The 13,607-nt window shown below is 40.6% G+C and overlaps 1 protein-coding gene across 3 annotated transcripts in view; it reads right to left on the bottom strand.

Moving 5' to 3' along the window:
* The window catches only part of Col14a1 (collagen type XIV alpha 1 chain), a 196,317-nt gene that overhangs the window by 42,810 nt on the left and 139,900 nt on the right, over positions 1 to 13,607 (bottom strand). For all 3 annotated transcript variants that reach the window (XM_040730425.1, XM_040730423.1, XM_040730424.1), the window contains exons 35-40: positions 11,446 to 11,523; positions 8,544 to 8,630; positions 7,252 to 7,305; positions 3,772 to 3,867; positions 2,550 to 2,603; positions 2,229 to 2,282 (exon numbers count right to left, since the gene is read on the bottom strand). In XM_040730425.1, the coding sequence (XP_040586359.1) occupies positions 2,229 to 2,282; positions 2,550 to 2,603; positions 3,772 to 3,867; positions 7,252 to 7,305; positions 8,544 to 8,630; positions 11,446 to 11,523 (423 nt within the window). The remainder of the gene's footprint in view (positions 1 to 2,228; positions 2,283 to 2,549; positions 2,604 to 3,771; positions 3,868 to 7,251; positions 7,306 to 8,543; positions 8,631 to 11,445; positions 11,524 to 13,607) is intronic.

The following is a 13,607-nucleotide window of genomic DNA, read 5'->3' as shown; positions in this document are numbered from 1 at the left end:
AGAAAGACAGACCCTGAAGAGACTTATGCTTAGGTCACAAGACATGGAGAAATTACGACGCCGGTACAGACTTAGAAGCTCCCTTCTTATCATCTAGCTCTCATGGTGCCAGAAGGTGCTGTGTGGGTTCTAGGGAAGAAAACCCAACAGTCTGATCCAACTGTGAACTCTGTGTGCTTCACAAAACACACCTGTTCATGTGTTAGTAGCATGCATGTTATTAGGGTGTTCATGTGTTAGTAGCATGCATGTTATTAGGGTAGTCAACTGTTTTCTGTTTGGATTTAAGGCCACTCAACAGGATGGAACTCATACCTGGTATTGTAAAGTGGACCAAGAAGCCCTGGCTGGGTAGATCATAGACAAAAGGGGAGAATCTTCTACTACTATTTTGCTAAAAGGACTCAGTATCATAGTGTTTTACGAATATTTAGCTCTGTGCCCATAGATTAGTTCAGCTTTTGACGCTCATCAGAGAACTTTCTTTTTGCAGTAGGTGCCAATTAACACAGATGCAGAACTTCTTCAAAATGCAGAGAGTAAATGATTGTGGTGTTTAGATCCAAAGTGGACATCTGTGTCACACTCCTTCCTCCCAAGGCTTGGGGAACATCATGGAAAAGGGAACAGAAGGACTGGAATAGCCAAACACTGGGGAAGACTGTTAGTCAATGATATTTTCTGGACATGCCAGGGCTGTGGTTCACCCGAAGTCATAGCAGCTTTAGACGCACGCATCATACGACTTACACATAATCAAACCAGTGTTTGGTTCCAACGTGCATGATGGAGGGACTCACAGAGCCCCACTCCTAGCTGAGGGGCTATTGGGAGGTGACGGATGCTGGAGAAGACAGAGTTTTCTTTAGAGATGTGGTCTCTGGAAGGTTCCCCATAAGCCAGGGAATGGTCCTATACCTATACTCACACGTGTGTAGGCCACAGTAACTGAACTCAGTAGATTAAAACTAGAGGCTTTGCAGTTGGGATGGAGAATTGGGGGTGAGTATCTGGGAGGAGGGTAAAGTGGAGAAATAATATGATCACTATATATATGAAATTACCAAAGAATAAATAAAAACATTTTAAAAAATCAGATAGCTTTGCTTTCTCTTGAAAATGTAGTGGATTTTTATTTCCTTCATGTTAAAGTTCAAATTTTTGGGTCAAAATTTTAGGTTAAGAAAATTGATGCTTTAAGTAAAGCTGACTGCATTTTACCTACACACCACACAAGCATGAACACACATGTGCATATGCACACACAGTGATTTATGATCTCTAACCAAACATAGCATATTAAAGATACCCCACTGTTTCCCGTTTCCTCCTTTACATAAACCATTCTCCCTGTGGGCAACGGTTTTCCTCTCCTTATCTACCTGGCCACCTCTGCTTTTTGAGCAAGCAGCAGCCTAGACAGCCCCTCCTCAGAGAATCCTTCTCAGATCCTCCTAGGCTGGCTTGACTTTCCATTCTTTTGTTCTAACAGGACTCTGACCCCATTATAACACGTGACAAAGTTGCTTTTGCTTGTTTGTTTGTATTTTGGTTTTTGAGACAGAGTTTCTCTGTGTAGTCCTGGCTGTCCTAGAACTAATTCTGTAGACCAGGCTGGCCTTGAACTCAGAACTCCACCTGCCTCTGCCTCCCAGTTGCTGGTATTAAAGGCGTGAGCCACTACTGCCCAACATGTGACAAAGTTTTAAATTTGAATTTCCCTCACTAAATATATAAGCCTCTAAACCTGCCTTAGTGAAAACTTGTCAATGAAACAAACGTTTCATTTCAACTTACACCTCACTTAATGATTTTTGTACTTTATTTTGCTGTTGAGCTGGTAAAAAGAACAGAAAACTGAAACTATACTAAACTAATGGAGATTCCTTTATAAGCCATTCTACTTAAATTTCCATTTATGTGACTGTTACTTTCTTTTAGATTTGTACTTCAAGGACTCAACAACAACAGCAAAAACCTATGAATCCAGTAGAGTCCGGCTTGGGAGCATTCAGGATGGGGTGCTGCTGGCTGGGGTAAGTTTATTGAGAGAAATGGACATAGAAGTCATGGATGAATGGAAATAGATACAAAATAGACAGAAGTTAGATTGACAAAAGAAAATATACAAATCCTAATGTGGTGCCCACACATAAAAACCTGTCTGCAGCAAAGTGACTAGGCAGGAAGTCTACCTTGCCAAGAACCAATATTTGGCAAGTTCTTACCCTCTGGCCTGGGGAGCCATCACGTCCTGGTGAACCCACACCTCCAGGGACACCCTAGAGAGAACAAGGACAGAAAAGAGAGTTACAGAAACAGCTGGCTTGCTTCTCTAGGACAGACCACAGCCCCCAAAACAAAGCCATTGTCACAATGGGAACCCTTTTGTGACACAAAACTAATACCCAGGAGTTCCCTCTGAGAAATAGATTTGCCCAACCTCCATCGACTTCCAGACAGGTCAGTGAACATGGGCAAATGTTATTAAAGGTCGTCCCTGCTGATGTCAGAAGCTTCAGGCTAAGGAGTAACAGCAAAAATAATACCTGTGGACCAGGAAGGCCAGCGTCACCTTTATCTCCTTTGTCACCTGGCATACCCTAAGTGTCCAAAGGTACACAGAGTTAGAGTCACAGACATAAGCTCTCGGCCCCTCCGCACACCCACACACTGCTAGAGTATTTTCAACACTAAACTGCCTTGGCACTAACACACATGCTGTGTTTCACTTCTCACACATGCTTAGCCATCCATGTAAACACTTCTGCAGAACCGAGTGTTTATGTTCAAGAACAGTTCCAACCCTTCACGTGTAGTCCCAGATGGCCATGCTGATAAAGCTAACATATGTGGGGGTGAGTTGAATATTTTAATATTATTTATAGTTTATGATTTAAAATCACTATATTTCCATGAATTAAATTAAATTTCTTTTCCAAGATAGCAAGCATTTCAAAATAGCCATTTAATCTAAACTCCAAACTTCACTCAGTGAACTCTATTCTAATGATAGTAGAAATAAGGAATTATGCGATGGTTTTTATTATTCTGTGTTCAAAATGGCTACACATCAATAATACATTGATATAAGAGTTGTTACCTTCTAGATGTTCACAGTTTAGTCAAGGGCTGGGGAGGTAAGGCACATGAGGACTACCTGAGTTTGATCCCCAGGGCCCATATTAAAAATTAAAATCTGAACATGGTACCACATGCTTATAGTCCCCACACTGGGGCGGGGCACTGGGTACAGGTGGGTCCCTGTGGCTCCCTGGACAGGTAGCCTAGCCCACTCATCACGTTTTAGGCCGATGAAGGCACTATATTTCAAAACCAAGGTAGGTGACTCCTGGGGAAGGCACCCAAGATGGACTCTGGCCTCTATTTGCATACATGCAAACATGCATCTTACATTCAGTACACCCACAAAAAACACATGCCCACATGCACACCGCATGTGCACACAAACAAGTAACAATTTTACAAAAGAATTTAGGTGAGCAAGCTAAGGCTGTCACGTTGGTCTTGTAATCCTCCTTAGGTGCAATGCTGGGACTGTCTACACTCTTTCCATGTGCGCGTTTGTTGAAAGGCCACCATCACTGAGCAAACAGTAGGGCATAGGTTGAGTTAATGAATGGTCATTCAGTCACGATTTTCTCGGGGACTGGGGCTCATTGGCGAGACACAGAATATAAAAGCCCATTCTTCATGCCTTCGGAAAACAGATAACAATAAAATCCATCTGAATATGTATGCACAACTCACAGGCATGCCTTGAATGGACAGACCACTGGGTCCTTGGGGTCCAGGGGGGCCCTGGGGTCCTACAGGGCCGGTTTCCCCCCGAGGGCCTTCTGGTCCCTAGAAGCAAGAAAGCAAAGTTACTCTAGAAGTTAGGTCCTCCAATACCTGAAAGATATCCCTGCGTACAAAGCTTATTCCTTAACACAATTTCAAATGATTTACCTCCCAGGTAAAATGTCATCAAGTAAGCCATAAGAATAAACACACCAGGAATTTCATCAACTATATTTACTTTGTTTCTGCAAACAAGAACGTTGTGCCAATTAATGTGAGCAAGTAGTCTCCCACAACCGCCTAACACCTCCCCAAAGAGAAAGCACTGTGGGACCACCATCCTGGTTCAGGAAGGAATCTGGACGAACAGGCTCTTCTCCATCCTTTCAGCTCTCCATTCCCACCTGGTGAACCTCAGCCTCTCGCTGGGAACTTTCCACCAAGCCTGTTTCCTCCCCTATCCCTCTGGATACCACAGAGTGATTCTTCTGCAACCACTGGCACCTCTAGCTACAAACCATCTCTCCTTCTTATCCGGGGTCGGTCAGACATGCCTTTCCCATCGGCACCCCCCACTTCTTTCAGACCCCATTGTCTTTTAAACAACTCAAAGAGTAATCTTAGACTCAGAATCCTTCTCTCCTTTTTAAATTCTTCATTTAACTTTACTTTATGTGCATTGTTGTAAGGATGCCAGGTCCCCTGGAACTGGAGCTACAGGCAGTTGTGAGCTGCCATGTGGTTGCTTGGAATTGAACCGGGGTCCTCTGGAAGAGCAGTCAGTGCTCTTAATCACTGAGAAATCTTTCCAGCCCCTCAGCATATCTCTTTATGCTCAATTTCTTCTTCCCTGTCAAATCTGTTGACCACAGCAAAGGCTATTCCTTTCAGTGTTTAAGAGACCTGTCTGCTCTTTCAGGGAATTCCAGCTTGGGTCCTAGTACCCACATAGTAGCTCACAGCTGTCTGTAACTCTACTTCCAGAGGATCCAATCATTTCTTCTGCTGTGCATTGGCATCAGACACACAATGGTGCAGAGATGTGGGTATAGGCCAAACACCCATGCACAAACAAATAGAGTAACATTACAATTAAGTATTTTTTTAAACACACAATGGAAGTAGAAGTTGCTTAAAACTGCATGACAGTTAGAATGGAGAAAGCCTGGGAAGGACTCCGAAAAAGCCACAAAGTTAGTACCAGAACAAAGCTAGAAGGGCAAAGAAGAAACAAATTCCAATAGAGAGCTGGCCAAATGAGTCAACCATTGCAGGAATCTCAAGGGAGGTAAACATTAAACAATAGCGTGTGGAACTGGTCACATGTGGCAGCTTCAGTGAGAACAACTCCACAGGACTCCAGGGGATCAGAATCACGTGTAATTTGAGAATTGTGTAGGAAATAAGACTGCAGAGCGTCGAATGATAACTGTTCTTATAAGAAGCATGAGAGGTTTATGAGGAAGAGGCCTAGAGCATTAAAATTGCAATGTGCTTGAGAGGGGGCAACTTATAAATATCACTTTTAACGTTTAGCAGTAAGAGTTTAGCAGTAAGAGTTTAGCACTGTATCACTTATGTATTACTGAAGAGTAGGGAAGAAGGTAGGTGGGCCATTTTATTCTTTAAAATCTAAAACAAATAGACTAGAAGAGACCCATGATCATTGCTTTTTGATCTGCCATCTATTTGGTGTAAGAAATGGGGAAAAAAAGATTACATGTTAGGACTTTCCATGTGTGTGTGTGTGTGTGTGTGTGTGTGTGTGTGTGTGTGTGTGTGTGTGGTATAGCTTATCTGTCCTCATTCTAGCCACAAAGGTGGCTATGGGACACTGTGTTATCTGAAATCCACTGCATAACAGTATCTATCCTTTGTCAAACCTGCAGTACAGAAATAACCATGTGGGAGTGGACAATTAGAGAAAATGGGTTACCATAGTGTCACCAAATATCAGAATTCATTCTTAGTCATCATTAGAACCGTAGTCAACTGGGAATGTTGGAAAAAATCACTGGGGTCTTGCTGAAGGAATCCCTGGGAGGCAGAAGCCAGAAAACATAGGAGATTCTGGGCTCTGCCATGGGTGACCCAGAGAGAGTCAGGGCAATGCTGTTGAGAGGAGGTGTTCGACTCTGGCCTGTCTTACAGCATGGGAAGAGACGGAGCCAAGTAAGGGACAGAAAAGGAAACAGATGAACCACAGAGGATACGCCCGTGGTCTCTGAGTTGGATAATACTTGATTGATTATCTTCAGCTTTCCTTCATTTACTTCTTTTTCATGCTCACTTCTTGTCCTACCTTGCATCATCTGTTTCCAATTCTAAAGGGAAACTTTTTTTTAGTGTAATGGTCTCCCTATATGAATGAATAATATGTAAATGTAATATATTTGAAGCACTAAATCAGTAAGACAGATGGCATGCAAACTGTGAGAAGCAACGTCACAAGAATGAGATGGGGGAAATTGAGTTAGGAAGGATCTGGAGGGGCTGGAGACATGTGTCAGTGGTTAAGAGCACTGGCTGCTCTCGCAGAGGACCTGGGTTCGATTCCCAGTGCTCACACACTAACTCCAGCTCCAGGTGATCCAATACCTTTTTCTGAACTTCACAAGGACTTGACACACATGGTGCACAGACATTCATGCAGAACACCCATACATATAAAATAAATCTTTTAGGAAGGAAGGACCGTGGATATGATGCCTACAATGGCCAAGCCATGGTTCATGATGGCAAGTTTTAAATAAGCATAAATCCAATATAGAGTCTCAGGAAATTAATTCGAGAACAGATGTGTAGGATCAATCAGAAAGTCAAGGCACTGGACACAGGAGATCAGTTAAAGATTCCAGAATTCAAAGAGAAGAGGATGAGGCCTGAACTCAATTAGTAGCTGGGCTCCTGCCAGTCCTTAGGATGCCTTTATGCAAAGGAGAAAAAAAATGTGTGTTTTGATGTGGGTTGGCATGGCCTGGTCATTTTGGCTGGCTGATGCCTCTGCAATGCATGACCTAGAGCATCGTACTTGGTGGCTTTGGGGACTGAGAGAAGAATGCAAAGCTAGGTGTTGGGTTTTATATAGTGCCAAACTGGAGAAGGAATCCAAAATGTGGAAGGGACTGAGGCTGAACTGTGACTGTGTGAGTCTGCTTAAGACACATTTCTGTCACAGATGCAGAAAGAGAAGCGTGTACCTGAGAGAAGGCCACCTTGCAGGCTAAGCCACACAGAACACTGATGTTCTTGTCTGTCCCAAAAGTCGCCCACTTGCCTGAGTTATTATACTTGTTTTGGTTAAAACACACACACACACACACACACACATCAAGTCAAAATTGCTAGACATGTCACAAACACATGAGACTGTAAGTCACAAGGATAGGTGAAGTCACATCTAATTCCAAAATGATGGCTAGTTGAGGCAAAGAGAGGACACGTTACCTTTGGACCCTGTTCACCTTGTTGGCCTTTTGGTCCTCTGAGGCCTGGACCACCCTGGCAAACAGATGTTAAGCATTAGCTTAAGAACAAATCTCAAAACAGCATACTTTATTCATCTCTCTTCATAATATGGGATTAGGTCATTGCTGTTTTATATGAAGGCCACACATTGTGTACCAGTAAATGTTCATCACGATCTTCAACTGGAAACTTCCCACCCAGTTCTGGCCCTTCCTGCAGATAATTTCATAGTCTCAGAAAACCTTTCCTGACGGGTCCTTTTAAACCTTAAGACTTCTTACACAATTTATTTATTTAAAGCTTTATGTAATGCTACTTTTGTTCATATATAAAAAATAAAATACTCAACTGGCATGGAATTATGTGTGTTTTATACCATAACTTCATAAAAAGTTGATGAAAAGGCAACAATTCAACTGCAGTTATTTATACAGAAATAAAAAGTAATTTAGTGTTTCTGAAATCAAAATCATTTGTATTTCTTCCCAAGATGTTCTGACATATTGATACACAAATTGTACTATTTCAGTGACAATTTCCTTTATTAGGCATATCTATGTACACAATAAACATGAATATACTATGTATTTGTTAGTGTTTATAAACACACATCTAAATGCAATGTGTGTATCCTCTGAATATTTTAACTGGCTAATACATTTAAATAAATCTATTTGTAAAAGTAAATATAAAATTATGAAAAAGAGTATTGTTAAAAAATGCTAGATCACCTTAAAAATGAATACAGTGTTGATGATGTCATCCAATTTACCTAGGCTTTGCTCCTACTAAAATCTGTACAGAAAAACTTGCTCTGTAAGTGGAGAGGTGACCAGTGTTAATGTGGGTCATGTGACACCAGACAACTTTTCCTTCCATTGAACAGAAGGACTGAAGATCCCTGAAACTGACTTAGCACTCTCCCATGCAATTCCAATTTATTCCAGGGGTGTGCATATTTACTTGAAAACGACTTGACAACATCAACAGAGCACATATAAATGTTTATACAGAGTGGGCAGCAAGAGGCTATGCCAATGACTGAAACTTGCTCTAAAGACAAATCATGGCGGCTTAAAGGGAGGATTTTTTCATAAAGTAATAGAAGATGGATGTATGGTCGGAAGAGGGTCATCTTATAGATGTACCTAAGTTTACTTAAAATTAAGTGGGTGACAGCCCTTTAGTTCAGTAGGCATTGCATGTGTGACCCCAAGGTGATGGCATTAATGCCACTGAAGAACATTCAAGACTGAGATAGCAAAACTTACCGGGGGGCCAGCTGGTCCTAAAGCCACTTCGTTAGTTTCGGAGCAAGAGCAGGAACGAGGAAGGTCTGGGCAGGACTCTTCATCCCTCTGAGTAGAAAATAAAGGGAAACTGTGAACAAGGCAGTCTACATAAACTGCTTCATTAACTCTTAAGAAAGTACTTTAGGAAACGTTTTCAAATTTTAAGTGAACATTATGCTATAAGGTTCCCAACTGTACCATCTCTTCTGTAAGGAGATAGCATGGCTACATACAGATCATCAGTTATCCCAGCTTTAGAGGGATTTGCTGAAACTGGCTTAAAAATCCAAATAAAGAAACAAGGTCAGCAGAGAGCACAGGACATTTTGGTTTCTATTTAATCCATCTAGAATAGCAATGTGTGGTGATATCTTTCTTCTACAAATAAAGCCTGTCTGGGGGTCAGAGAATAGAGCTTGCCACTAGCTAACCATAGAGGTCTGGAGGTCTGTACAGACAGACAGGAAGTGAAGTAGCTGGGCAGAAACTTGCCACTAGTTAACCATATTAATCTGGATGGTCAGAAGCGTTTTCTCCTCTCTTGGGACGTTTAGAGACATGTGATGTTAGAAAATGATTGTTAACACAGGGCTGAATAGATTCAAGTGGGTTACTCTAATGCAGAGCGAGGCAGCGAGCCTGGTAACAGCCTCCTATGAATTTAAAATATCCCATTTGGAGCAGATACCAAAATAACCTCAGCACTGCGAGAAGAAACTACAGAACGTAGAATCCACCAGTCCCCTTGAGTAGATAGATGGAAAGGGCTTCATTGTGAGACCTCACAGGACAGTGAAGTGAGATGGAACAGAGAACAGACAATAAATTACAAAGATGAAAGTAAGTCTCTGAAATATTCAAATCAACTCCTCCCCAAAAAAAACAATTGAACAAATGACCTATATACCCTTCACATCCTTTTCTCTAAATGGTGGACCATAAGGAAAGATTTCCATTCAGATCTCCTGCTGACCTATCTCATCTGCTCTAATATTTGGTTGACTGGATTAAAACATCAATTGAAGATCTCCCAAATGAATTTAGCACCAGCCTTCCTGTTTCAAGATGCTGGGGTGTTTTTGTTAGTTGATGATGTCTTCAGGTATGGAATTTATAACCCTTCAGTGAATAAGGCAAGGAGAAAAGTATTGAAAGGACCAAGGTCCTTCCTATGGGAACTGGTGATCGTATTTTCTCTATAAAAATGAGATTGTTTCCTCTCCCATCTCCCAACCTATCTTCCTTTATGTCTAACACTAAGCTGTCTTGTTTAGTTCACTACTGGTTTAGGAACTTATTTTGATGAAGAAAGAATGAGTTACTTGCTTCCCCAAACAGGCTCCCAGGATTTACTGCCTGCAATAAATGTTCTAATCTGGTTCTAAAATCAAGTCCTCTGGACTTCATGAAGACTTAGGTGGGTTTAATTATTAAGACATGCTAACTGTCCAGCCACAGCAGAGCCAGCTAGCTTTCCATGAGGATCCAAAGATATGGATCCCTTTTCTGTATATGTGCAGACATTATATTATATGTTATTGTGCATTATATTATATGTAGATGTTATGAGAGCATAATGGGAAGTGTTTAGTTTTCTAGCAGTGTCAAATAGATTATGTAGATTATGACTACATTTCCAAATCAGTCTGACAGGATATCCTGGGCCAGTCTATTAAATTCATATTGACACTGTAAATGTTTTAGAAAGTCAAGGAAAAATAAAACAATGGTTGGCATCCACTGGACTTCATGTGAATAACTAACTTAAGCTCAGAGCTTCCTTCTGGGATTGGCCATGATGCCACCTCGTAATCCCAGGATTTGGGAGATAAAGGCAGGAAGGTCAGAGGTCAAGGTCATCCTCGTTCTAGTTTCATCTCTGCTGTTGTGATAAAACATCCGGACAAATCAATTTAGGGGAAGAGAAGGTCTATGTCAGCTGTGGGAGACCTCAGAGCAGGAACCTGACTCAGAAGCCACACAGTCCGTCTGCTTATTGGTCCGTTCCCAGGCCCATGCTCACCTGGAGTTAAGGTAGCCTAACTTACAAAGTTAAGGACTTACTAGGGATAGTACAGCCCTTTAGTGAGCTTGGATCTCCCACAGTTAACAGTCAAGATAGCTCCCTATAGATAGGACCTCAGGCTAATACGAACTAAATGATTCCTCTCTCAGGTGACAATAGGCTGTGTCCAATTGACAATAAATAGGACACTAGGCCACACAGTTAGTTTGACTACTGCCTAGATGGCATGACACTCTCTTCCCCAAACAAAATGTATAAATGAAAGCAGTCTATAGCTTCAACAGTGTATTTTGAAGCATCTTTTTGATGTTCTAGTTTTTTCAGTAGACGCTATGATGGAAAGCAAAGACCACGGAGCAAATCAGTGTGTAAAGGGGAGTGAGGGACAGGCAAAAGCTGACCTCCAGACATGGGGACACTGCCACGTTCAGTAGACATATACTTCTCATTCATAAATATGCATCATTAACCAGGAATCAAACAAAAATGTCCTATTTTCAGTTCCTGCGTATTACTTTTCCATGGCTACCGAGCGGTTAGTTGTAAGCAGGAGGCTCACACTAAACATTTTATAAGTGGAACTTTCCATTATTTCCTTTGGCCTAGGAAAATTTGTGAGGCAGGAAGTTTGAAAGCACCCGGAGTGTGTGTCAAAAACAGCTGTGATATACATTTCAAACCCCGTGGGATTGTATGTGATAGCCTAGTCTATTTCTTCTTTTCTGTCTATGAAAACTTCCTGACTTTAATTATCATCACCAAAGGAACTGGTTATGGTATGAATATTGAGGAACAGTCCCTCATTTCCAAAGCAATCACAGATTTAAATTTTGATAGAGGTGCAAGAATTCTTACCAGACCGGGAAGTTCACAGCATCGGTCTTTACTGGCCCACGATGTAGAGCAAACGATATCAAACATCTGTAGCTGGAACTGATTAAAAAAGATAACCGTCATTCAACAAGGGGGAAGCATATAAAATGCGTTCATAGTTATAACCGCTACATCGGAGATAAAGCACAAAAATATTTATGACACAACATTCCAATAAGAAAATTTAAAAAAAAAACTAACTTTGCCCCAAAGTACAGTGTTCTAACTTTCTGTCCACAGATGCTCCATCTACTATCAAATTCCTTCCCCCTATCATAACTTCCCCTCCTCAGATCTGCTACAAAAAGCTTAGTTCCACAGTCAAAGCCTTCTTTGGAAGCCTCCCAAATGCCCTGTAGTCATGGAGCTCTCAAGATGACTTCATAGATCACTTCACACCCACAATTCAGTTCTTTTGTATTACCATTTCCTTAAATTCCTCAAGGTAAGAGAAATGTGCACCTCTGAGTCACTTAGCATAGTATGTAACACATAACAAACATGTAGAAAGTCTGATGCATTAACTCTTAATTCATTCCTTGTATAAATAATTTTTACAAGATATTGTATAGACAGCCCAGCATTGGTGGCACATGCCTTTAATCCCAGCACTCGGGAGGCAGAGACAGGTGAATATTTGTGAGTTCGAGGTCAGCCTGGTCTACAGAGTGAGTTCCAGAACCCTGTCTCGAAAAGAAAAAAAAGATATTGCACAGTCTTTTCTGTAATAACAGTAAAATCAGAAAACAGAACAGTCCTGTGCTGGAAAAACTCATAGGGAATACTAATATTATATTATATCCATATAAAATCATATTAATTATAGCTATATAATGAATATACTATATTAATTATTACTATACTTAATTTAATTGGTTAATTTAACTAATTATATTAGCATATGATAAAACTAATATGTGAATAAACTAAATTAATATTCTATATAAATATTGTACTCAAAGAGGTGCTCACGTGAGACATTCACAGAGAGTACCATGGGTACATGAACTTGGTGTGTTTTTGTTTAAGCCACTTGTCACACTGTAAATATTTTGTTTTGTTTCACTCATATATGTTGGTATAACCCAAGGTACAAGGTGAAATATACATAAATATCTCTACCACATTAGTGAGGGCTAACACTAACTTAATGACCTCATTATTTCTATTTATTTCTTTCCACATGAACAGAACTGGAAAGATGATAATATTTTCATTTTAATCTTTAACCTTCCTCCAGCAAGTAATGCTTCCAATAAGGGCCATAAATATGTCGTCCAAAGGATTCTACTCATCCTTGGCTAAAAGCCTTTAGGGTGGAAATGGCAGTACTCAAGTAACTAGTACTATTGAAACAGACTACTCAAAGTTTGGAAAGTGTCACCAAAAGGCCACTTCTAACAGGAAGGAAATGAAACCAGGTTTTCTTTCCTCATACTAAGAGTAATTGTGTGCATTATTGGAATATTTATTTTAACAAATCAACAGAATAACCTTGGGTTTTGAAAATAGACTCAGTATTCAAAGCATCTTACTTTCTTGTACTTATGCATAGCAATGTATTATTTACTGAAATACCAGCAGAGCACATAGCTTTTGTTCCCCTAGGTGTTTTAATATCCAGGCCCCAAATATATAATATATGAACCACGAGAACAGGGAAACTACACGACAAATAATGAGCAATTAAAAAAAGAAGGCATTTCCAAAAGTATGCTACAGTAGACTTTTGTAAATATAGAGAGCAAGAAATAGTTCAAAGAGTACAAAGGAACCAAACTGATGGAGTGAGGGTCCTAACTCCAATCCTAGTGAGTTGAAGCTTGAAGAAATTAGTTCTTGTGCTGAAGTCTTGTTTTTGCATCTGTGAAAGTGTGTACTGACACAGACTGAACACCCTTAATCTGAATGTCTGAAGCTTTCTGAATGTTGAAATGATGCCATGAATGAGAAGTTCTACATCTGGGCTTGCTGGGTGGGTTGCATATACAATGCAAGCACATTAAAGACATCTGAGGCTCCTGTTGAGTGTGTGTAAAGGGTACACATAAAACATAAATTAAATCTAGTGTGTAGGCTTGGATTCCATCCTTCAAATATCTCACTGTGAATATTCAAATATTCCCAAACTCTGAATTCTGTGA

Source organism: Mesocricetus auratus, unplaced genomic scaffold (genome assembly GCF_017639785.1).
Source record: "Mesocricetus auratus isolate SY011 unplaced genomic scaffold, BCM_Maur_2.0 Super-Scaffold_100023, whole genome shotgun sequence".
Classification (NCBI taxonomy): domain Eukaryota; kingdom Metazoa; phylum Chordata; class Mammalia; order Rodentia; family Cricetidae; genus Mesocricetus; species Mesocricetus auratus.
This window is presented reverse-complemented; position numbering and strand designations above follow the sequence as displayed.